At 32.7% G+C, this 24317-nt stretch overlaps 5 protein-coding genes across 7 annotated transcripts; 3 read left to right on the forward strand and 2 right to left on the reverse strand.

Moving 5' to 3' along the window:
* Positions 1 to 925: 925 nt before the first annotated feature.
* Positions 926 to 5478, forward strand: LOC126656582 (calreticulin-3). The gene is made up of 14 exons (XM_050351177.2): positions 926 to 1072; positions 1640 to 1747; positions 2402 to 2594; positions 2682 to 2940; positions 3080 to 3136; positions 3234 to 3281; positions 3653 to 3739; positions 3822 to 3879; positions 4005 to 4072; positions 4200 to 4292; positions 4409 to 4465; positions 4558 to 4653; positions 4911 to 4931; positions 5296 to 5478. Exons 1-14 carry the CDS (start codon positions 961 to 963, stop codon positions 5305 to 5307), a joined length of 1269 nt encoding a protein of 422 aa, XP_050207134.1. The 5' UTR covers positions 926 to 960; the 3' UTR covers positions 5308 to 5478.
* An 18-nt stretch (positions 5479 to 5496) lies between these two features.
* Positions 5497 to 9030, reverse strand: LOC126656583 (uncharacterized). The gene is made up of 8 exons (XM_050351178.2): positions 8599 to 9030; positions 8404 to 8466; positions 8223 to 8318; positions 7704 to 7751; positions 7334 to 7405; positions 6695 to 6753; positions 5877 to 5964; positions 5497 to 5792 (listed from the first exon to the last, which is right to left on the reverse strand). The coding sequence occupies exons 1-8, from the start codon at positions 8941 to 8943 to the stop codon at positions 5643 to 5645; spliced, it is 921 nt and encodes a 306-aa protein (XP_050207135.1). The 5' UTR covers positions 8944 to 9030; the 3' UTR covers positions 5497 to 5642.
* A 1352-nt stretch (positions 9031 to 10382) lies between these two features.
* Positions 10383 to 15876, forward strand: LOC126655556 (uncharacterized). 2 transcript variants are annotated; one of them, XR_007633046.2, is made up of 13 exons: positions 10383 to 10699; positions 10935 to 10987; positions 11137 to 11305; positions 11390 to 11453; positions 12118 to 12197; positions 12317 to 12470; positions 12806 to 12867; positions 13040 to 13102; positions 13618 to 13676; positions 13984 to 14065; positions 14357 to 14410; positions 14940 to 14986; positions 15102 to 15146. XR_007633046.2 is itself a non-coding variant. In XM_050349785.2 (13 exons), exons 1-13 carry the CDS (start codon positions 10553 to 10555, stop codon positions 15653 to 15655), a joined length of 1239 nt encoding a protein of 412 aa, XP_050205742.1. In that variant the 5' UTR covers positions 10386 to 10552; the 3' UTR covers positions 15656 to 15876. The 2 variants fall into 2 exon arrangements, 1 of the variants encoding a protein (XP_050205742.1); XM_050349785.2 differs by lacking the exon at positions 14357 to 14410 and adding an exon at positions 15637 to 15876 and having other exon boundaries at positions 10386 to 10699; positions 15102 to 15341.
* A 1939-nt stretch (positions 15877 to 17815) lies between these two features.
* On the forward strand, positions 17816 to 19847 carry LOC126655560 (protein TIC 20-II, chloroplastic). The gene is made up of 2 exons (XM_050349795.2): positions 17816 to 18550; positions 19254 to 19847. Exon 1 carries the CDS (start codon positions 17915 to 17917, stop codon positions 18539 to 18541), a length of 627 nt encoding a protein of 208 aa, XP_050205752.1. The 5' UTR covers positions 17816 to 17914; the 3' UTR covers positions 18542 to 18550; positions 19254 to 19847.
* LOC126655557 (glycosyl hydrolase 5 family protein-like) lies at positions 19030 to 22203 on the reverse strand. 2 transcript variants are annotated; one of them, XM_050349789.2, is made up of 3 exons: positions 21559 to 22203; positions 20258 to 20874; positions 19030 to 19565 (listed from the first exon to the last, which is right to left on the reverse strand). In XM_050349789.2, exons 1-2 carry the CDS (start codon positions 22129 to 22131, stop codon positions 20308 to 20310), a joined length of 1140 nt encoding a protein of 379 aa, XP_050205746.1. In that variant the 5' UTR covers positions 22132 to 22203; the 3' UTR covers positions 19030 to 19565; positions 20258 to 20307. The 2 variants fall into 2 exon arrangements, with proteins under 2 accessions (XP_050205746.1, XP_050205745.1); XM_050349788.2 differs by having other exon boundaries at positions 19030 to 19557; positions 21559 to 22202.
* Between the last annotated feature and the right edge of the window lie 2114 nt (positions 22204 to 24317).

Below are 24317 nucleotides of genomic sequence, written 5' to 3' on the forward strand. Positions count from 1 at the left end.
ATTTATACATCACTACATTTTATGCACTCATTCTCCACACAGCCATAGACTTGGAGTAGACTTTGAACATGTCTCTCGTGGAAACTCAAGGTCAACACTCCCCAAGTCTCCTAAACTACCCTTGTTTTTGGCCCTAATTACCACTCCTGTCCTACAATGAGTCGAACCCTAGACAGTAGACATGGCCCCCTAAAGTCTTGAATGGAAACACTCTTAACACCGGTGACGGAGCCATTTGCAGGCGGACACGCTAGTCGGAGTTGATCGAAAACGCCAATGTTTTTATAAAAGAACTTTCTGTTATGAAAGTATGTCTGGTTGATATGAAAAAAATCATCAATTAAATTTTTTTTCTTATATTTCAACTCTTTCGCAATATTTTCTGATTATGTTACTATTTATCACTTGATTTTAAAATAAATATTTCATTTTAGTCTAGATGTTAAAAAAATTGTCCATTTTTAATCTTTCAATAGTCCGAGTTTAACCTCTTTCTAATCTTAAGTTTATTACCACCATATTCCATTCTTTTAAGAAATTTTAATGAAATCTCGGCAATGAAATTTCGGACTAAAACTTGTCTATTGTTCTTAATTAATCAAAAGTTAATTTATATTTTAATATTTTGTTTTTATTTTGAAAATATTATTAAATTTTATAAAAATCATATTTACAATTCTTTTAAAAGAATAGTATGTTATTTTCATTTCTTATTTCAACTTTTGTATATTAACATTTTCATTTCTTACTACATTGAAGTCCCACTTGAATGGAAAACCACTTAAAACTTTCAAGTCAGTCCATGCCCCAGTCAAAGAAACTAAAAATAGAATATCATCAATGTCTAGAATGGCACAACTAGTAATTAAACCAAAAATCCCATGTCAAATACATAGACAACTTCCTATAAACTAGCTTCTTCAAGCAATTTTTTTTTAAAGGACTGCAAATTTTCCTCAAATGGGGAAGCTTTCTTTATATCAGTTTCCTAAAATACTTAAGCTGCTGTCATTTTTCTGTTTTTTTGTTCAGTTTTCAGTTTGTGAGGTCATTTTTGAAGAAAGATTTGATGGTAACCTTCTTTTTTCTCTTTCAATCTTTAAATTTTGTTTATTTGATCTTGTTTTTTTAGTTTAGTTTTAGTCTTTATTAATGGTTAAATTTATAATAACTGAACTTTATTTGAGTTGTGTTTGTGTTCTTTTTTAGTTGCTTTTAATGTTGGTTTTGCCATGTCATCAACTGACAAATCTTTATCTTTTTAACTAACTTTGAGATAGTTGATTAGTTGCTAATCTCATTTTATACTAATCTTAGAATCTAGTGATTACTAATTGCTACAGTTTTTGATACTTTTTTGTGTTTAGTGTTTTTGTTGCTGAAAATTTGAAGGTTGTATTGTGACAGATTTTGTTTTGAAGTCTAATGTCTTATTGATAGTACACTTCATTCAATCAATGATTTTTTTTGTTTCGGAAACGTGTCGGAAACTTGGCGTTTTGGACAAGAAACTTCATTGTTAATATAGAGAACCTTAAAATAATATCGTTTCACCGTGTCTATGTTTAAGAGTCTTGTTTTCTCATACCTGTGCTGCATTATATTTTTTTTGTTGTCTTGTTTTTGTATGTGAAAATAGATGGATGGCAAAGCCGTTGGGTTAGATCGGATTGGAAGAGGAGTCAAGGCAAAGCCGGAACCTTTAAACACACTGCCGGAAAGTGGTCTGGAGATCCAGATGATAAAGGTATAAATGCTCTCTGATTTGATTCCATAACTGTCAATGACCCTTTGTATGAACATCGAGTATGACGTGTTTGGTTCAAATGAATTTTACTAATTTTGTGGAATTCAGTTTAAGTGAATATAGTTGTATTTGGTTTCCTTAGAATTGATCATGTTTGTGTCAAATGAATTACTGAATGAATTCTTTTACAAATGAGTTGAATCATATATTAGAATCAAACCAAACAAAGGGGTAGGTCAACAAAGTAAGAACCTAACTTTGTGCAGTACAAAACCATCGAATTAAATTATGCATATGGCAAACATTTTTAGATTTGAAGTATATTTTGTCGAAAACAGAATTTAAGTACATATCAATTACTTTGACGTATGCAGCAACCATAAGTTTGTATCAAGTATATCTTGTCCCTTTGCTTATGTATGCGGTAACCAAACATAAGTTTGTAATGCAGTAAATCCTGAAAGGTAAGATGGGTGAATCTAAAGCTTCATTTTACGCTTAATTCTGTTGAATTTATGAGCTTGATAATTAAACTAGAAAGTTGACACCACTACTAATGCACTTGCATTCCATCTGTTTTAAGTTTAGGCATTTTGATATTTTCAGTAACTTACAAGATAAGGTTGTTTAACTCCCAATTTGGGCATTTTATAGGTATTCAGACTACTAATGACGCCAAACATTTTGCAATATCCGCAAAGATACCAGAATTCAACAACAAGAACAGAACTTTGGTCCTTCAGTATTCTGTAAGATTTGAGCAGGACATCGAATGTGGTGGTGGTTACATAAAGCTTCTCTCCGGATTCGTAAATCAAAAGAAATTCGGTGGAGACACTCCATACAGGTTCTAATCTTTTACACACCTTTCTTAATTCTGTGGAGACACTCTATATAGGCCTTGTGCTGACGACATCAAACTTGTCTGCTTCAGTGTAATGTTTGGACCAGATATATGCGGCACACAAAAAAAGCACCTGCATGTTATTCTCTCATACCAAGGCCAAAATTATCCAATCAAAAAGGAGTTGGAATGTGAAACGGACAAATTGACTCATTTCTACACATTTATTCTAAGGCCTGATGCAAGTTATAGCATCCTAATTGATGGTCGGGAAAGGGATTCGGGAAGCATGTACACAGATTGGGATATTCTTCCTCCACGGAAACTTAGAGATACCAAAGCGAAAAAGGTTTCATTTTATCTTTTTAAATGTTAATATAACCTGCTTAACATTGCCAAAAGAGGAGAAACTAACAGTTTTTGTTCCGCATTTGCTTGGAAACACTTCTGTTTTACTTTATTAACATCTTTGCTTTTCTTTTTCACAGCCTGCAGACTGGGATGACCGAGAATATATCGATGATCCTAATGCTGTCAAACCTGAGGTACCAAACCTTTTACCCTCTTTAGCATAAACTTTTGTTCTTGAAGTATAGTGCATAGAATTCATGATCACATTTTTGTGATATTTTGATATGGCAGGGATATGATAGAATTCCAAAAGAAATTTCTGATCCAAATGCTAAAGAGGTAATTAGTCGGGTTTATCTTTTCTTTTTCTCTAAAAAAGCCATTTTTTGTGAATATTACCAGGCTTTCTATATCTTGTGTAATTGATGGGATGATTCATTCATTCAATCAATGTTTCCGTATTCAAAATGTGTAGGAAACTTAACGTTTCGGACATGAAGCATCATTTTTGCCTTGTCCATGTCGGTGTCCATGTCCAAGTGTCTCTTTGTTCTGTATCCATTTCCGTGCTATATTGTGTGAAACTTGTATCTCCAAGAGAATGCTTTGTTTTGTCTGTAATATTTGTACTGTTATTTTGTTCGAAAAATTCGACCCCATAAAGTATAAAACAGGGAAAGCTAATAACTTGTTCTTATTCCCTTTACTAGCCTGATGATTGGGATGATGAAGAGAGTGGCGTATGGAGACCAGCTAGGATACCAAATCCAGCATATAAAGGACCATGGAGGCCTAAGGTATGCCATAAGTTAAAGCTTAAACTTTTTCTTGAACATTGTTTCTCAATTCTCATGGGTTCAACTTATTTAATGTTGGCAGAGAATCAAGAACCCTAATTACAAGGGAAAATGGAAGGTTCCTTATATTGACAACCCAGGTAGAGTTGTGTTCTGTACATTTGATAGCAGCATTTTGACATAAAGCACTTGAAAAACCCGGTTTGGAGAATTTATGATAAAGAGTTAAGCCTTTTTTTGTCTCTTGTTTTATCTCCCTAACCAGAGTTTGAAGACGACCCTGATCTTTACGTGCTTAAGCCCATAAAGTATGTCGGACTTGAAATTTGGCAGGTAGGAATTTGCATATATGCTAATTAAGCCATGCCCGTTTATGTTACATATTTTTATCAATTACTTTCTAATAATAAATATGGGTGGTAGTTAGAGGATTCATGTCGTTTTAAATGTCGGAATGCAGGTGAAGGCTGGTTCAGTTTTCGACAACATTTTGATATGCGATGATCCAGAATACGCGAAAGAAGTGGTTACGGAAGTTTTTGCCAATAGGGAGGTTTGTTCTACACCCTGATGTTAGCCTTGTAATACCATATATTAATCATGTTTATGATGAATTTTATCATGAAATTGATTTGACCGCTAACTTAGATTTACCTTTCGGAATTTCAGATAGAAAAAGAAGCATTTGAGGAAGCAGAAAAAATCCGAAAAGCTAGAGAGGAAGAGGTTATTTTTAAATGATTTTTCTATTATGTTTAACTTACTTTTCAAGTAATTTTCTTCAATGCTTTCTAAGTACTTGAGTCTTGCATTTGCAGGAAGCTCAAAGAGCTAGAGAGGAAGGTGAAAGGAGAAGAAAGGAAAGAGGGTACGACCGACGCCACCGAGACAGATATCGAGATAAATACAGAAAGGTGGAATTTTTTTACGCCCGAGTCCCTTTTCACTTCGTTTTTTTTTTTCATTCTTCTGGTTTAAGTTATGTTTTTCAAATTCTTCGAATTTGTTTGCTACAAGAAATTCAAAGATCTGAAGCTGTGTCCACAAAACTAACCGAGTATTAGAATAATGTATATGAATTTAGGCATTCTTATATGTTCTGCAATCTTTCCTGTAGTTTGCAAATTTTGTTCAATGATACAAATTCTGACTTGGATTACTTGTTTTGCAGAACTACATGGACGACTATCATGTAAGTGCCAACCTTCTATTTTAGGGTTAATTGCGAAAAAATTCACAAAATTTAGCAAAATATTGCAATTACAACGCGAACTTCAAATCTTGACAATGCAATTTAGAATACCAAATAAAAAAAACAATAATGTTGGATGCCAGAACAGTGTATATTATGGTGTCCATATCACTGAAAAATAACTCGTTCCGAATTGTAAATAGCTGATAGTTTATTTGACATTCCCTAGATTTAGTTTACATTGTACTTGCAAACACACTAAAATTCATAATTTAATTTGCATTTAACGTGAAATTTTGTTCGCTTCTTGCACAAACATAGAGCTTCTTGCTTACCTAATTTGTTCGCTTGTATCTGAATTCAGGATGAACTGTGAAGAATTTTTTTTCCTCCCTCTCAACACGGAGTCGCTGCAGCTAATGTATTGGAATTTGCTATCCAGAGGAAACTTAAATTGTTTTATGTCAAGATTATGACATAAATTCCAGTTGTAATTGCACTAGAATAAATGAAGTATATGAATTTGGCCAGTAAAGTTATTTTTGTACTTTCTAGCATTCAAGAGTAGCAACATGAATCTTCTGATATAAATTAGTTTGTGTTTCCTACAGAATAAATAGTCACCACAAAACTCACTGAAGGTCTGATGTAAGAAAAGTAAAGCTAAATTTAAATTGTCTTAAATTTCTAGAAGTAAAACTTGTGTGTTCATCATCGTCTTCTCACAGCAGAACTCGGCGCTCGTTGGACTGCTCCCGCTGGCGGGGCACCTGCCTGGCCGGCGGCTTGTTCTTCAGGCAAATTCATTGCTTGAGTTACGGCATTCATCACTATGAGTCCAAGAGGAATCATGTACATCCACTGAAAAATGAAATGTAATGAGCATCTGAAGACAAATAATAATTTCTTCAACATATAGAAAATCAATCACATCAATGGACTCACATATTTAGCCCAGAAGGATCTTTCAGGTGGTGGTACAGTTTCACCCTCTCCGTTTTCTCCAATGATCTCCTCTGTAAATATTGGACTTCTGATAGATGTACAATTTAAGAAGAGATTTAGACGCGTCATGAGATATAAAAATCAGCTACAAATTTTAGAGCAAAAGCAACAGGGAAACATTTGCGCACTGTGGCGTATAGAGGGTAAATCCTCAAGATCCGTTCTTTTACCCCAAATTACAAAATAACAAGCTACTTAATGAGGATGACAGCTAAAGGATAGTTTCAAAGCTAATTTATCTTTTTAGGATTATCTACATAATTTTACGAACTATACACATTTCTACAATTTCGTCACATACTATAAAAGTTGGTAAATATATAGACCAACTACCTTTTCTTGGAAAATGGATACACCGGTTGAAAATCTGGTGTATGATTGCTGATGTGGAAGCCAAATTTTCAAAAGGTGCATTTTGACGTGTGAATGACGTGGTCAACTCCGTGCTTCCACAATATCAATTTTCAGTGGATTTTCAATCGGTGTATCGTTTTGCCAAGAAATATATTTACCAACTTTTATAAAACGTGATTGAATTGCAAGAACATGTATAGTTTGTGAATTTATATGTAAATAACCCTTATTTTTATCATGTTATTACAAATACATTGGACAACAATGACAGATAAAACAATTTGATTGTTTACCAACTTGAGAGTACTTTAAAGATGAGAAGCATACACTTTCTCCAGTATGGCATCAAGATGCTCTAATACTGCAGAAGTAGAAAATTGAACTGTGAGAGTACATTATTTTACCTTGAAGCCTGTTCGCTGTTCTTTAGCACCGTATGGCTGTTGAACGACCATTTAGCAGGCTAAAACAGAAGAGACCAAAAAAATTACAAACGGAGTTAATTCATATAAATTATTCTTCAGTTCTATAACCAGACATAAAAATACAAGCACTGGTGATAACTGATAAGCAGTGTCAATAAGAAATTGCTAAGCAAAAAAAATGCAACCAAACTTGAGAGTTTTAGAAGAACGAACTGAAGATGTCTATAGCTAACAGTGAGGCAAAAAAAAAAATGAATAGGACTTTGTGCAGGAACGACAAGCTTCGGGTACTTGACATGGGACGCATGTACGGCAAAAGTGCAACTTATCAACAAACTCCAGTTGCCTCAGTCTCAGTTAATCAAACAATAATATAAAGTCAAAAGTTACAAACTCTACAGATAATTTCAAACAAAAAGATACAAAAGAAAGAAATAGGAAAATTTCAGCAATTTTCTTCTGCTCCTAGTTGGTTAATATATATTAACAGCTCATCTCACTCATGAAAATTTGATTACTATTAAGATTTTAGCATATGTGAGCCAGCCACAAAACTATTTGCTAGCTTAGTATTAGAGAAATTTAAAGATTTTAAGAGAAAGAAATGTTCAAGCTTACAAGTTTCATTTGCCGAGGGAATGGGCACGCCCCTGGGCCACCATAATTGACAGCCAAGATATTAACACCTTCCTGCAAATACAAAATGATAAAACAAACACAACCTCATAATTTAACATCGCAATAAAGTATGAAGTGATAAGGAAGCAGCATTTAATCTATCATTCTATTGTATATTAGACACAGGATAACAATCACTTGAACATTTTAAAAACAAAAATGACCATTTAAATATAATATGACTTGGTTACCAACTAATTAGAACACTATAACATTCATTGCCCATAAAAAAAACTTAAGTGGGAGAACCAATACACAGAATACCTAAAAAGGAGAAAGAAATGACAAATATCAAAGTTGAGAAACTCACCATGTGTATGACAAAATGCTCATCCAGTCCTTCCCGTGGAAGACATCTCTGCAGTAAAATGGAGAATGAAGGACAAAATTATTATTACATATTACAGCAAAGTAGATACATACACACTATTAACTAGCATAATCAGACTCAGTAATAATTTCATTACATTTACATAGACAAAGAGATGTTACCGTGCCACATATAACCTACCATAAGCTACAAAATCACTTCCACATCATGTAACGTCAGGAATACTATATATGCCAAAGGATTTGGTTTCTAAGCACTTAAAAAGAAAAATGGATTCCAAAGAACACATCTTGTTCGGAATACATGTCCAAGAATTCAATCCTTGCAAAATCAAATATCATATTTTGTATGAAATTATTTCTCCCAGCTTGTCGTTTCAAAGTTAAACTAATTGAAATTCTAGCACCTAAGTCCTTTCCAAACATGAAATTAACTAAATTGATATCACGCGAACTCAAACTTAACAATAAATTGTGAGTGAAAATACATAAAACTTACCGCTTTAACAGACGAAACAACATAGTCTCTTCCGGGAGGAGTCAATACATTAGATGGCAATCTTATCGTATAAAACTCATCTCCAACCAGCAATTTCTACAACACAAAATAATAATAACAATTCAATTTACACATCACCAATAATTAAACCTTCAAATAAGAAAACAACTAATATTATTACTTCAAATTGCTCTTTCTCCACATCAGTAAACGCATTCCTCGAAAATCTCAGCTTCGTTAGAGTCTGTAACACAAGTAAAAAAATCACAATTCAATCAACAATAACTTCAAATAATAGCATTTAAAAACGACATAAAACTAAATTTAAATTCTAAAGACATAAATTTCATTTAAATTCTAAAAACGACAGAAACACCTGGCTGCCATGACTCCAAGTTTTGAGGCGAGCAGAGAAGGTACCGGCAGTTACAAAATCAGAATCACCAAAAGCATGTTGAAGTTCGAATTGGATCTTGGAATCCGAATCTGGATCCGAGAACTTACGCTTGGTAGTAGAAGCCGGTGAGGAAGACGACGACGGCGACGGTGATGCTGTTGATTTAGTGTATGGTGAATCGGGAGAAGAACGGGCTACTGGTTTGACGCCGATAAACTCGTCGTCGTCTACGAGAAGTTCATCGGATTGAAAAGCGAGTGACGGTGAAGTTAAATAAGAAACGGTGAGGATGAATGCTAAAGCTAGCCATTGTTGTTTGTTCATCGTCTGTTACAGTGTGTGTTCTTCGAGTTCAACGATGGAGATAGCTAACAGTGTTTGCTTTTGCTCAGGTTTCTTATGGGCTTTACTAAGTTTGGTCCATAATGAAGAAAAGAAGCTAAATCATCTGGGGGGTGAGCAAAAACCGAACCAAACCATTAATCCGATCCAAACCAATCCAAAATTAGTTTTGGTTTGGTTAAAATGGTTTGGTTTGGTTTCAAATTATAAAAAAAATATGATTTTTAGTTTTGGTTTGGTTTCAATTAGTGGTTAACCGAACCGACCGAAAAACCGAAGTTTACAATAATATTATTTTAATTAATATTTATATATGTTTAAATAAATATAAAATTTATTTATTGAAATATTTATATAAAAATATAATATATGTGTATAAATACATATATGAAAATAAGACATATAAACTAATACACACATATAAGTAAAAATTATTATGCATAATTTTAATTATTACGTATAATTATATATAATTTTTATCTAAATCTATATTAACCAAATCGAATCAAACCGAACCGAAACCGATGCTAAAGTTTGGTTAACCGAACCGAAATTTTACATAAATATTTGGCGTGGTTTGGTTTTTATATTTTTCCTTAAAATATGATTTGGTTTTGGAGTTTATTAAACTAAACCGAACCAAACCGAACCATGCTCAGCCCCAAAATCATCTACAAATACTTTATTTTTTTCAACCTTTTCCGTTTTATGGCCGAACTCTCAAAATTGTCAATTTTAGCCGGTTTTTTAATTTTTAATTTCAACTGGACGAGAATATCAAGCTATAAACAAATCTAGTTATAGCTATTTGTCCAAATTGGAGTAAAAATTAATTTAAATATGTTTTTAATATTGATTCATATTTTTCCATTTATCGTTTTATCATAGATAATTACAAACATGAAGCAATGTAAATGCTATCTTTAAACTTTATACTACCCCTCTTTAAACAAGTGTCAATAATTAAAAACAAAAACCAGGAAATTGGCTTCAATTAAAGATCTTAAAAGTTTGAGCCATAAACAAAAAAAATTGCATAAATGGGGTACTTTTCAATGATTGATGGCAAAATCCATATAAAGACCCTCTACTTTATCAATTTTGTTTAAGAGGTCCCTACCTCAAAGTTGTTTACGTTTGGGTGTCTGTATTTAAAAAAAAAATTGATTTTCAGATCCTTTTAAAAAAGTGGTGGAACAAATAAATTGTAAGTAAAAGGACTGAAAAAAATAAAAAAAAATCTGATAAAAAATTATATAAATAGAGGGACCGAAAAACAAAAAAAATAGTACATAAGTTTCTTGAAGAAAAATGATAAGGCTCTTCAGATGGGTTTTAGCTACAATTTATCCAAAAAAATCTAAAGGCTATTCCCTGTAAAAAGCATATAAGTGCAAGGGTAAATATGTATAATTAGGAAATTTTTTTACATAGAGTAACTAACAGTCATCTTTTGCAATTACACAAAGCTTGTCCTTTCGACCCGAAATTGAAAAAAAAAATCCGCAGGAGAACCCTAATCTGACTCAATCTCTGATACAGAGAGAAGAAACGTTGGATAGAGGTGGGTAGAAATAGACACTGAGGAAAAATGGACGCCATGAGGAAACAGCTCGATGTGTTAATGGGAGCCAATCGAAACGGCGACGTAAGAGAAGTGAATCGCAAATACTACGATCGGGATGTCTGTCGTATGTACTTGGTTGGCCTTTGCCCTCATGAGCTCTTCCAGTTAACGGTATTTTCTTCTTAATTAAATTATATTGTCCTTATTTTTTGCCATTTTAGAAATTAGAAGTTAACCCTAATGCATGCTGTGCACAACTGATTGTAAATTAACAGCAAAGGGATGAATAATGCCTGTTTCAATGTATGTAATGGCTGTTTGATACTGGATAATGATATTTTCAGCTTTATAGTCTGAGATTTTGTTATGATTGTGTACATTTATAATTGTTGCTGTTTGGTTTCAGAAAATGGATATGGGACCGTGCCCGAAGGTTCATTCTCTGCAGCTGAGGAAAGAGTATCCTTTAATTAACTCTTTTTAATGCATACGGAAGTGTTGCAGTATGTTATGACCAGAAAGGGGATGATTGAAAGCCCAATGTTATGTTATTTCACATTTCAGTAGTTTTTTAGCTTCTTTGTCTTTGTTTCTTTAAGTTTGTTTAGATATGAAGAGTCGAGGTCCAAAGGTGTTGACAACTATGACAGAGACTTGGAGGACGTTATCGATCGGCTTATTGTTGAGTGTGATAAGAAAATTAGTAGAGCTCTTAAGCGTCTTGAGGCTGATGATGCAAAGGCTGCTATTGCAATATCAGTATCTGAGGTTACACTGGTATGTCAAGAGTGTTTTATGCTTAATGATTTTATTTCGATAGTTTTACTTTGCTCAGAGAAATTATTCATTACGATTTTGCAGAATCCAGAGATAGTTGAGATGTCAAAGCAGATTAAGGAGAAGTTGAAAGAAGCTGATAAACATGGTAAGCAATATGGGAAGCTGTTAAGGCCTTGTATTGTCACAAGTCACAACTTTTTGCTTCTTATTCATTTTAAATTAGTTTTTTCAGCTTCTGGCTTCCATATCGACATAAAGCTAGCTGCACTTGTAATTTATGTAAACCATGTAGATGTTTACAAGAATAGTGATAGAATTTATTAAAATCAGGATAGTTTTTTAACTGGGTTTGGAAGGTTCATATTTTAATTGGCACTTGAAAGTGATAAAGCTTGACTTGTTCTTCAACATCTGACTATGTGATCCAACACAGAAGCGGATTTTAGCTATAGCCTATAACCAGCAAAATTTTATTGAACACATATTTTAGTGGTTTGAAATTCTGTGGAGTGGAACTTCTAATGATGTTTTGATAAGTTATCATAGACGAGCCAATCTGTCTTGAGGGGTTTGTAAAGTTATTGTATTACACTCAACCTTCTAATAATTAATACACATGGTGGACTAAAAATTTATTAAATATTAGAATTATTAATTTATTGAATAATATATAGGACGTAATGTTGAATTTGGTTCCCTAAATTTTTATTAATTATTAGAATTATTAATTCATTGAGTATTAATTATTAGAGGGTCTACTGTAGTTTCCTGATGAGATGTGATACTGAATTACTGATATAAAATCACAGATCTTGAAGGCAAGACAGATTTTAAGATCCAAGCTCTTGAAGTGGTGGAAAAACTCAGAACCGAGAGAGCTGAGAAGCAGGTACTAAGTAACTTCATTAGCCTTGCAACAGTTTACTGATGTTACCAGTTTGGTGTAGTTTACGTACTTTTTAAATTATTGTCATTTCAAAATTTAAAATGTAAATATTCTTGTGACAGTCCGCACTACTTTTAGAAGCCTTCAACAAAGATAGGGCGTCTTTGCCTCAACCATTACCAAACCCACCACCAATGGCACCCTTGCCTCTACCTACTCCTGATATCCGTACCCAGGAAATGATAAATGAGAAGCTACGGAAGGCAGAGGATCTTGGTAAGAGATTACTTGCAGAAACTTGTTAAATTTAAAATTGTAAATTTCTCTGTGCATTATACTGGTGCCGTTTCTGATTCCTGTGCTGTACCTTAATACATTTCCTACACTGCTTCTCATTTCCCCCTTCTGGTTGAGCTTATGAGGGCAGTATATAAAATAAAATAAAAAGGTTTGAAGATCATTTGCATTACATTATATTATTCAATTTATTGGTAAAAGGTTGCAATCCCAGTGTTTAGGTGAACAATCTATATCATTTATGTTGTTCTTCTTCTACCCTTTATTTCTACTTTTTGTAAATCTGTGGGTCTTATGTCCTGTGCATTCTTCAGGTGAGCAAGGAATGGTTGATGAGGCTCAAAAAGCATTAGAAGAGGCTGAGGCACTGAAGAAGGTTTTTATTCTTAAATTTTATGTTATGAAAATTGTATTTCTTTCATGATTTTTTTTTTGCTTTCCTCTTCATCTTTCACTATCTTTTCCCTTGCCAGCAACTGCTTTTTCTGTCTTTTCCTAAATTTGTTGTTTTTCCGATTATTTATTTGTTTTAGTTGTTTTGTGTTTAGTTGCCTGCCAGGCTAGATCCTGCTCTGGACTCCTCCAAGTATACTGCTGCTGACGTACGCATTGTGAGTCTATTTGTATTTTATTAGTTGGTTGTTTGTGGTTTTTTTCTAGAAACAAAAGAATCACCAAATTGAAATTGTTAAACAATAACAAGAGCCTTCCTGGAGATAAACAATACTTAGGCCATCCCCTGCAATGCAAACTAGCCCAATGTGTTTTTCTATCCAATTGATAAGAAGCAAACAATAATTTTACTCACCAAAGAATAATCTAATTGCTATACATAATATTACAAATAGAATACTGTTGAGCTTCGTCTACTTCATTTAAGAGTTACTGGCATTATCCATTGCAGCATTTTTAACATCTTAGATATTCTGCACAGTATTCTTATCGTGCATTTAGATTGTACTTCACTTGAGAGCATCATATTTATAGATTAATATTAGCACTTGAGGAGCAGATACTATAATTGGTGCATATTGCAGATACTATAATTGCTGTGAGATTATCTGAACTCCTATTTGCTTAATTGTGTTCACTTTTAAACCTTGCTCTTATTGTGTTGCTGTTTCAGACTGATCAAAAATTGCGTGTTTGTGATATTTGTGGAGCATTTTTGAGCGTATATGACAGGTATAGTTTGTTTATTCTTCTTTCTCAAATTGTAGTCTTTTCTGCTTTCCTGAGGGAAACAAAAGAATCTGTGTTTGGGTTCAATTGGTTCAGCTTTTGATCCGACTATTATACCTCCTTGTTACCAGCAGGCTTTTGGGCCCAGTTTTACGAGGATAACTTTTGCAGCTAAAGAATGTGCGTTTTTTTCTGTTTAATATGCTTGCAGATCATGATTAGTTAGAAAATTATGGGGCCATGTACTGTTATATATCTTTAAATTTTTCAAGAGTTCATTGAAGCATTTTATTTTTACTTAAACTTTCAGTGATCGACGCTTAGCAGATCATTTTGGAGGGAAGCTTCATCTGGGCTACATGCAAATTCGTGAAAAACTAACAGAGCTTCAGGTATTGATAAATTCATGCTACATTTCCACACATTATCTCATTCGTCATCTCTCTCATGATAGTTTCTTAGTAGAACATAGTTAAACAGGAAGGAGGATACTGAACATTCTCAAATGTTCATTTATATATATTTGATGCCTTGACTATCAAAGTTAAAACTAAATGATTATTGTATTCCCTTAATAGGATTTAAAGGAAATGGCTCATTGTGCTAAGTGGGTTAAATCTATTATTTTGTCTATCATGTCTTTGGGCTGTCCTTAAGCTGGTCTTATGAATATGTTGGTTCAGGTGCTGGTATATGTTTCACATTCTTCTATAGAGATTCTCAGTTAGTATGCATCTGTGAGTTTTTCTTATCCCAGAGAAGAATAATTCTTGATTCACTCCCATTTTAGATCTGATAGACCTTAGGTTTTGAATGGAAATAAATGTTTGTAAAAGGCATTTGCTTTGCATCTAGATGTGCTAACCATGTTACTATATCCAGATTGCGTACTGAACCGTTAACCATACCTATTTTCTAGGTAATAGATACATAAACCCAACCTCATTTGCGGTTAACAACTAATTAATGACTGGGACATGATCCTTGTAACTGGAATATGAATTAGTTTTTCAGCGCATGTTTTGCTGTTTAGTAAAGACAGATATTTGGGTGTTCTTTGAGATCAATATATGAAAAATTCAACAAAAAAGTATATGCTGAAGTGTGGAACTTCTCTGCTCTTCAAAGAGGTGGCAAATTTCGTAATGTTTTACCTGCTGCTCTTGTTGTTTGTGGGTTCCTGCTGTTATTGGTTAACTGGAGTAGTAATTGATGTTATTGAAAGAATGGTTTTCAGTAGCTCTTTCTTTATAATTAATTTTTCAGGAGGAGAGAGAGAAGATCAGAAAAGGTGAACGGAATGACGATCGAAGGTAGTAATTGTAGATTTTCTTGTCTCTTAACCATTCCGTATTAGCTGTTTTACACTGATATCTTTCATATATTTCCAATAACACACTTTCAATTTCTTTAATTTTTATGACCTAGATCCAAAGAGCGGAGTAGAGACCGAGAATCAAGTAGGGACCGAGATCGAGCTGGTAGCCGTGACCGGGATAGGGATTCTGATCGTAGGAGTAGAGATCGTGACAGGCATCATGATAGAGATCGTGGACATAACCGCGAGCGTGATAGAGATGTAGATCGCTCCCGTGGTTATGATTCCAGAAGTCGCCACAGGTCACGCTCTCGGTCTGAAGAACGTTCAAGGGATTATGATCGTCACAGGTTATTTTTCACTGTTGTCTAGTTGTTTATGATTGCTGTTGAAGGTTGTTCTATTAATGACTTCTTACCTTATTAAAATTTCCTTCTCTGAATTTTTTTTAGTTAGCTTTGTCGTCTTACATGAGATAATGATGTTAAAGATTTAACCAAATTGAAGCATCATGTATGTGACAAGGCGGCTTTTTAACTTTTCATTGGTCTTTGGTGCTTAGCAATCATGTGAAATCTTGAAGAATTCTCTGTTTCAATATTATATTTTTCTAATGGCTGTGTTTTTTTTTTATTTCTTTGGCAGGCGCTATGATCGGCACTAGGGCTCATGCTGTTAAGCATTTTGGTATGAGTGTGTTTTTTTGGCCTAGTTTAATGAAACTTGTGGAGTAAAGAATGATATGTATTGCTTCTGATATTTTTAATGGAGTCTTAATGGTGAGCGTATTTATTAAGTATTGCCATAAATTTTCTCAACTTCCTATCCTTTAGAAGAACGCTCAGCACTTTTTTATATAAATGGCATGTCCTGTTTAACCTTCAACCTTGACTATACTATTTTGATATCCTTGTTCGTGTTGATGGTCGTAACTGTGTTTCAGTTACTAATTTATACAAACTGATTTCGGACGCCTGGTGTGTGGATTACAATGCAACTATTCAATATAATGTTGTTTTTTTCATTTTGATTTCAAAACATAAGTCAGATTGTTCGCCATCTCCATGCTGCTATTGTATAAAATTTAAGATCTGTTTATATTTGTTGAACTTTAACTAAGTCGTTAACATTGTCTCTTTGCGTAAATAAAGGTTGTCGGAATTTGGAAGCTTGCATATATATTTGTTTAAAGTTTTATCTTAAGGGGGAAACAGACAGGTATAAATTTTTGTCCTTTTTAGTACGCATCATGTATGAAATGCTACATATAGCTGCAGGTAACAAGTCCAGCCAAAAGATTATGCAGTGGGTTTGCTGATTTTGTATGTAACGCAATTCTTCAATGATACCAAGTTTAGTGCACCTTCAATTAATTTTGGAGCTTACAATGAAATTACCAGTTAACTAATAATTATTGAAAATTCACAGCATTAAAATAATTGTTTTATCAAAATTGCATGATTATTTGTGATGAAATAGGGTTAGTTGTAAAATGAATTGTTAATTTTGAAAGTGTTTTATTATTTTAATACGAATTAATAATGATGTATTATAAAAAAAGTGATAATATTTTTGATAAACACTATAATTTATGCTATTCATTCTAAAACAATTCTTCACTTTGTTATTTCACACAATTTTAAAAAATATATCTAATGTTTTGAATTTGTATAAATTTATCTTCAAAGGATATACTAAAAAAATTGAAGATTAATTTTAAAAATTGCAATTTATTAAAAGTAAAGTATTTGAATGATAATTGTATTGAAATGGAAGGAGTATACGGTTTTTATGTTTATGTTACCATATTTTATCAGGAAAAAAATTATTGTTTGAATTATGAAAAAGCGATAGTCTATGTTTCAAATTATAAAACTATAAAAAATATGTTAGAATTTACAATTTATTTTTATTGAATAATTTTTTTATTTCTTTGAAATAATTCTTGTTTTAATTGAGGAAAATAGATAACAAATATTTATTTGAAAGCTGAAGGGATATGGTAATTGATAATTTTGTGAGAAGGCAAAAGATAAAAACAATATTATAATTTTCATGAAAGTATAAATTAGCTTTTAAACTATTTTTGAAAACAATTGAATTCCTTCAATTTGTTTTTGGGTTATTTAAACCCTCTAAATTTTAAAAAAGTGATTAGACGTTAGGAGAAATTCTTAGGTAGACTGAGTCCACCACGTCATTCGTGGACTAAACCTATCACGTCATTAAAATGATGGTAATCTTGTAATATTACTATTCAAAAGTGTAAATAAGTAATAAACGAATTTACAAGATTGCCATCAATAAAATGACGTGTCATTATATGATAAGCTAGTACACGGATGACGTGGTGGACTGAGTCTACCTAAGAATCTCTCTAGACGTTAGATCGCTTATGTGGCAGTATATATAGTCAGATTTATTAAGAAAATGATCTTAATATTTGTATCATCTCTCAAATTAATCCTTTAGGAGTTTTTTATTATGAGAATTTTGAATTAGAGACCTAATTGATATTCTAATTCATTCTTTTCTCTCTCACTTCTCTTTTGTCGACCATCTCCTTTCCTCCGCCGCTCCTTCGAACACCTCAGGAGTGTTTGAAACATACCCAAACCCGTTCCAAACAAACCCGGATGTGTTTGGATTCGTTCTCAGACAAACACTTTATCTGGAGATGGAACAACTTCCGTTCGCTTGAGGGGAAAAGTATAAAATTGATAAATATTATAAATATTAAAATTGTTTTTGAACCTTTTTTTTATATATATAATTACGATAGACACATATGCAATTTAACTAACGAGAATTTTTAACCGTATTGGACGGAAAGAGTTATTTGTATCTATTTTGAAAATAAAACGGCTTAATAATTCCCAGTCACTGCCCATCACCCGTATCAGCTCAGAACTTCAAATCGGCAATGGCGTCTTCATTTCTCCGAATATCACCACTCCCCCCACTCAAAACCCTAGCAAAACCCTGCCATTTCTCCTCCTTAACTCCCCCATTACCTCCATCTCTCAAAACCCCCATACAGAAAACCCACCTCCCCCACCTCACCACCACCCGTATGTCCTACAATCCAACCCCCGCCACAGATCGCTTAATCTCAGCCGTCGCTTACACTCTCCCGTTCTTCAACTCTCTCCAATACGGTCGCTTCCTTTTCACCCAATACCCATCTCTCGGTATTCTATTCGACCCGCTAATCCCCCTCCTAAGCCTCTATAGATCGGTCCCTTACGCTAGTTTTGTAGCGTTTTTTGGTCTTTATTTGGGTGTTGTTAGAAACCCTAGCTTTAGTCATTATGTTCGGTTTAATTCTATGCAGGCGGTTACTTTGGATGTTCTTTTGGTGATTCCTTTGCTCTTGGCGAGGATTTTTAATCCGGGTCGGAGTGGGTTAGGGTTTAAGCTGATGGTTTGGGGGCATAATGCCGTTTTTTTGTTTAGTTGTTTTTGTTTTGTTTATGGGTTGGTGAGTTCTGTTTTGGGTAAGACTCCTTATTTGCCTTTTGTTGGTGAAGCTGCTGGTAGGCAAATTTAGAGTTTTTTTGTAAGTATTTGAGCTTTATATGTACTTTTTAAGATATTATTTGCAAGCATATGTTCGAGTTATGAATGAAATTTTGAATTTGTTTTATAAATTTTTCATCTTTTTTGTGTTATTTGTTTGTGAGATTATTGGGATTAAGCTTGTTTCGTTATGTTTTGTTTGAATGAATGCATTTAAATCCTTAATTCAATCATGGGGCGTTTGGATTAAGTCCGAATTTGGTATTTTCGTACATTTATGAATCAATTTGGATTTGATATAGTGTTGGTTATGATCTATATAGTCTCGGAAATGCTGATATGAAAAATGTCAGAATAGAAACCAGAGAAATGATATCTTATAGAATTTCGGAGTTTCAGAAGCATTTCTAGAGAGAGAAATGAAATGTCGAAACGTAGGTGTCGAGAAGTTTCTGCAGAATAGGTTATGATTGTTAAAAATTATTGCTTTGTATCATATGACTGTAAGTAGGCGTCGAATTTTTCAGAAAATGATGTTTTATTATATGGGTTTTGTGTTACATATGACAGCAAGTAGTTAAATGTGATTGGAATATGCTGTTCTACTAAACATTCGTCATGACAAGTTTAAACCATTGACTCGTTGGGTCATTCTGCTGATTCTTGCGACAAGCAGGATCATCTTGTGTAAAAATACATTTGGTAGTCAGTATTTTGGAGGTGTAAGGAGATTCTTTTTGCAGGCACAGGTATTCTCCTTTCTCATCTGGGGCAGCACCCAAGTGAAGGCCGTTTATCTGTGACCATAAACTTTGCTGGCTTGAGCAGTCGGTAGATAGAATTGGTTCAGCTCCATCTCTGACAACTTTAAGGCACAGATTAGTTCCGCTCCGCTGAACTGAATAGGAGACCGATCTCCGGAATGTATCCAACGATACGGAGAGTCACAACTGGTTGCATATATTAACTTCATGTCGTCTGTGTGCATACAGCTTCCACTTTGCGGATGGAACATTATGTATGATGGGAATGATCTTGATCTAGGTTCTGCATATCTTACAAGACAGTAAGTGAGTTTGTATTAGTTGAACCTTAATCAAATATAAAATCAAATTAGAGCTCTTAAAGCTTGTTCTTAATATAACTGGGGATCTCAAGGCGTGAACCGGGGGTTTAGCCGAGACAAGTCAACTCGAGAACTATTTGGGATTAACTCGAAAAATGCTAACTGACTCGTTTATAATCGAGTTGAGCTAGACTTTTTCTATGTAATATAAATATAGATATATGCATGTACAGTAGTATTTTAGTTTTTATACTAAAGTTTAATTTTTACATATTTATATAGATAATCCATTGAGGTGAGTCATTTTTAATTCTCAATTATTCTATCGAGTTTGGCTTTCTAAAAAGCAACTCGATCATTGAACTCTAAATATTATAGTCTGAGTTGAGCTTGAGCTAGACAATAATTCAACTCAACTTGATTCCATTACATACCTAGTGTGGATTTCTAAGTAGTATGTACGCTTCATTCAATCAATATTTTCCTTTGAAATGTGTCGAAAGCTTGGTGTTGGGGAAACGTGACATAAAATTGGTGTTTCTAATGTGATCTTATTTTTAACATAAAAAATCTTAAAATAACAATATTTTTCCGTGTATGTATTTAAGTGTTTCCATTTTATGTGTCTGTATCCATGCTACATAGGTGACAACAGTTGGAGATAGCAGTTGAGTGGATTACCTTGTAGCTTGCTCTTAATAAGCTGCAACCTAGACTGAAATTGTGGATTTTTAACACGACTCAGGACTAAAATCCATGACACCCATTGCATCATCCACTCCAATTCCAATTTGCTGGGAAATACTATCATTAAGATAATAATAGCTTCCCGGCCACGCCCTCAACGCCCAGTCGATATCAAAATCCGCAAGATATCCCAAAACGCAAGAATAATAATGTTCTTCAGTCTGGCTCAAACCTCTCTGATCTAACCCAATTTCACCCACAAAAATCGGAACGGGATTTTCGCCATCGATGACAAACCCAGTTTGGTGGATAAAGAATTGGGTATTTCCATTACAGACATCACTTACATTCTGAGAATCCCAAGTACTTCTCCATCCCCAAGTAAGTGAATACCAATGTGCTTCATACACTAACTTGTTATTGAAGTTAGTGTCTAAGGATTTGTTCTTTAAGAATGTTAGATCACTTGCATAACCTAATCCTGAAGCAAATATGAGTACTTCAGGATTTGCATTGTGAATTATAGATCCTGCTTGTTTGATGTATTTATACCAGTCTTCCACATTTTGATGAGGACCTCGCATCTCATTTCTTGTGCTTATTGCTATCACCTACATTCAAGAACAAATTGTTTAAAGAAATTGTCATTCAAAATGTGCTTTTTCTTTCTACATTGGATAATATCTATGTTGCAAACTTGTCGAGTTTTACATTTTAGCGTTTTGTCGGTTTTCGAAAACACTTCTAAAGTTCCAACCTATTCTTTCTAAAAAAAAACTGTTTTCTGTTTTTTGTTTTACCGTTTTCCGTTTGTGTATAGCATTGGATAATATCATCACATGTTTAAATATCATTTTACTTAGATGTCAAAAATCTAAATTGACTTGAGGAAAAATGAGGAAATTTAAACTTGAGGAGAGCCATTTCCGTTATATTTGGTTAGAATTGAAGAATTCAAAAAAGTTTGGCCTATTCATTCATTAATTAGGTAATCGATTACAATTCAAAAATAGTTACTAAAATAAGATTATAATTAGCAAAATTAAAAGGTTTGATTAGAATTGAAGAAAGTCAAAAAGATATGGTATATTCGGATGAAATAAGCCTTAAATTAATTGCTATCTATATTACACGGAAGTGAATAATGCACGGAAAATCCAGCGAGACTATACTTTTTACGATAATAGATTATAATTTAAAATATCAGAGATAAAAAAAATCTTTTAACATAGAAACAAAACGCTCAAAGCATAAAATTCGATAAATTTTCGTGTAACATGATCACTATTTATTACCTGGGATCTGCCCTTAAAAAGCTCTGCCACCATACTTAAACCTTGCAGCCATTCCTCAGCATCAAAATCTACATCACCAACGAACCCATTACCATCATCATCGCTACAGCACCACGCCGGTCGACTCACCTGGTTATCAAGAATCACCATTATATTCTGAGCTCCAAGCTCATTAACCACAGCTTCAAAAGCTTGCACAATTGTCATACCTAATATCCAAGGATTATACCAAGCTACACCATCTCTAGCATCCCTTAAGTTCATAGAATCAAGAGATTCCGACACGGTCAGATTCGCAAACCGAGTGAACATGTAGGTTGCCCATGTGAACCGGACGCAGTTGAAGAACGTTCGGCTAGAACGGAGCTGCGAAACGATGTAGGCTAACGGTTTCTTGTCGAGTCCTTCGGCTAACATTGGTTCTAAATGTGAAGGCCAATTTACACAAGCTAGCTTTACTCTTTGTTGTGTAGTATCATCAACTATCCATCGTCCGTTTGTTGATAATGGCAAAGAATTGGTATAAAAAATGCAGAATGTGAATATTATGAGCATGGCTTGAAGCATTTTCATTTCTATTATGGAACTACTTTAGAAGAGTTTTGTATTTTATTTTTTTTGGCTTCAAAGTTAGTAATAATCGATGAATTTTAGTTCAAATAGTACAAGCGTTGGACATCAAACTGCTAGATCGTATGTTCAAATTCTCCCACAAACGATCCTCCTCCCCAATTATATATAAAAAAGTAGTAATGTTTGCATTAACTTACATAAGGGATAGAAGGGTATACCTTCGGTTCAAACTAAAGCAAGCTGAACCGACATTTTTCATTTTCTTCAAAACTGAACTATTAACTTTTTCAAATTAAACCGAATTGGTTGATTCTGTCGGTTTTTTGATTTGGTCTAATATTTTTAGTTTGGTTTGATTTCTGAACACCCTTAGGGGTGTGCATAGTATTTGAATTAAGTGTTAGTCAATTATTCTTGAATTACTCCTACTATTTCTATTATAGTTGAGATTATTTCTTCAAGATGTTTTTATTGTATTTAAATTTTTAATTATTATGTTTGTTTATAAAAGACTAAGTTGAATTATTAAATAAAGGAATGCAATTCATCGAACTGATTTCTTTTAGAAAGCGAATTAAATATATAAAGATTTTTATTCGGTTTGTACCAAAACAAAACTTAAATTGTTTACTTTCAAAATCAAACTAAAAATTATAATGTCAAACTCGGTCTAAATAATTTTTTTTATTCGGTCGGGTTCAAATTGTATACACTCCTAAGCTTATGCAAATAGAAATCAACAAATTATTAATATTAAAATATTTTTATTTTATCAATAACACGGTGAATATAATATAAATAAATATTAAAAAAAACATATATAAATAAGACTTCATTAGCCATCTTTGTATGGTTGCGCACTTTGGTTAAAAAGAATTGTGAAAGAAAAAGATCATTCTCTTTTTGTGACTTTAGTAGGAATTAATAATTTTAATAATTTACATGAACATATCTAGAAATGAATAATTAGCATAAATAGACATAAAATGAATAATTAGCACAAGTAGCCTGAAAAAATTAATAATTAGCGTAATATTTTTATAGTTAATTATATATAAAATCATGACTTTTACATCAAATTTTAAAAATAATATGACTTTCAAAACGTGTCAATCACAAACACCATTTTTTATTTTTATTTTCAATTTCATCATGGGCACATTTTTCAGTAAAATTTCGCTAACATAGATACTCGATGAGTCTGCCACGTGTTATGCCATATCAGCAAAAATGCCACTAAAAATTGCCGATGTTATTTTTAAAAAGAAATAAAAAGTGGTGTCTGTAATTGACACGTTTTAAAAGTCTTATTATTTTTAAAATTTGAAGTCCATGATTCCATATGTAACTAATCCTACTTTTTATAGCCTAATTTTGGATGACCTGGTTTCAAATAGAATCTGACTCGATCTAGTATGATATGCCCTGCCTCCTTTCACTTTATTAGAAATAATTTGCCCCGATTAGCTAATTTGTGATATATTTCTATAAGTTTTGGATTCTTTTACAATTCTTTCCTTTTAAAAATTAATAATATTAATTTACTATTTACACATGAGTCATAAAATCTAATATGATACATCAATATATGATTTATTCAAGTAATTATAGAATTAGTTTATTTTAAATAAAATCAAGTACTTTTTCTTAATTATGATTAGAATAAAATAGATATTAAATAAATATTATTTATAAATAAAGTAATAATATTTTTTATAAATTCTTAAATGAAAGTAGTGGTATTAGTTAGGATTTCTAAAATTACTGAAAAGGACAACAATAAATTACTCTATCAAATAATTATACTGGCAACTATTATCTTAGATAAATTAGTAATATAATTTTTTAAATAATAATTAAATTGAAAAATAAATTAAATAGTAATTTATTAATAAAATTATTATATTTTATTGAATATTATATTAAAGTAGCAGTAGTTTGTGTCACTTTGTCAAGTCATTAATGTAGTAGTTTTATTTAGATAAATTAATTATAATTTTTTTCATAAAATTAAATAAGATGTTTATACAAAATTAGAACACATGGGAATAAAATTTAATAAATAAATTTAATATAAAAATTCAAAATACAAGATTAAATAAGCAATACAAATTGAAAACATATGAGAATACTTTTTAATAATAATTATTATAGTAAAAAATAAACATAAAAAAAATATAATAGTA

This window comes from Mercurialis annua, linkage group LG7, assembly GCF_937616625.2.
Source record: "Mercurialis annua linkage group LG7, ddMerAnnu1.2, whole genome shotgun sequence".
Classification (NCBI taxonomy): domain Eukaryota; kingdom Viridiplantae; phylum Streptophyta; class Magnoliopsida; order Malpighiales; family Euphorbiaceae; genus Mercurialis; species Mercurialis annua.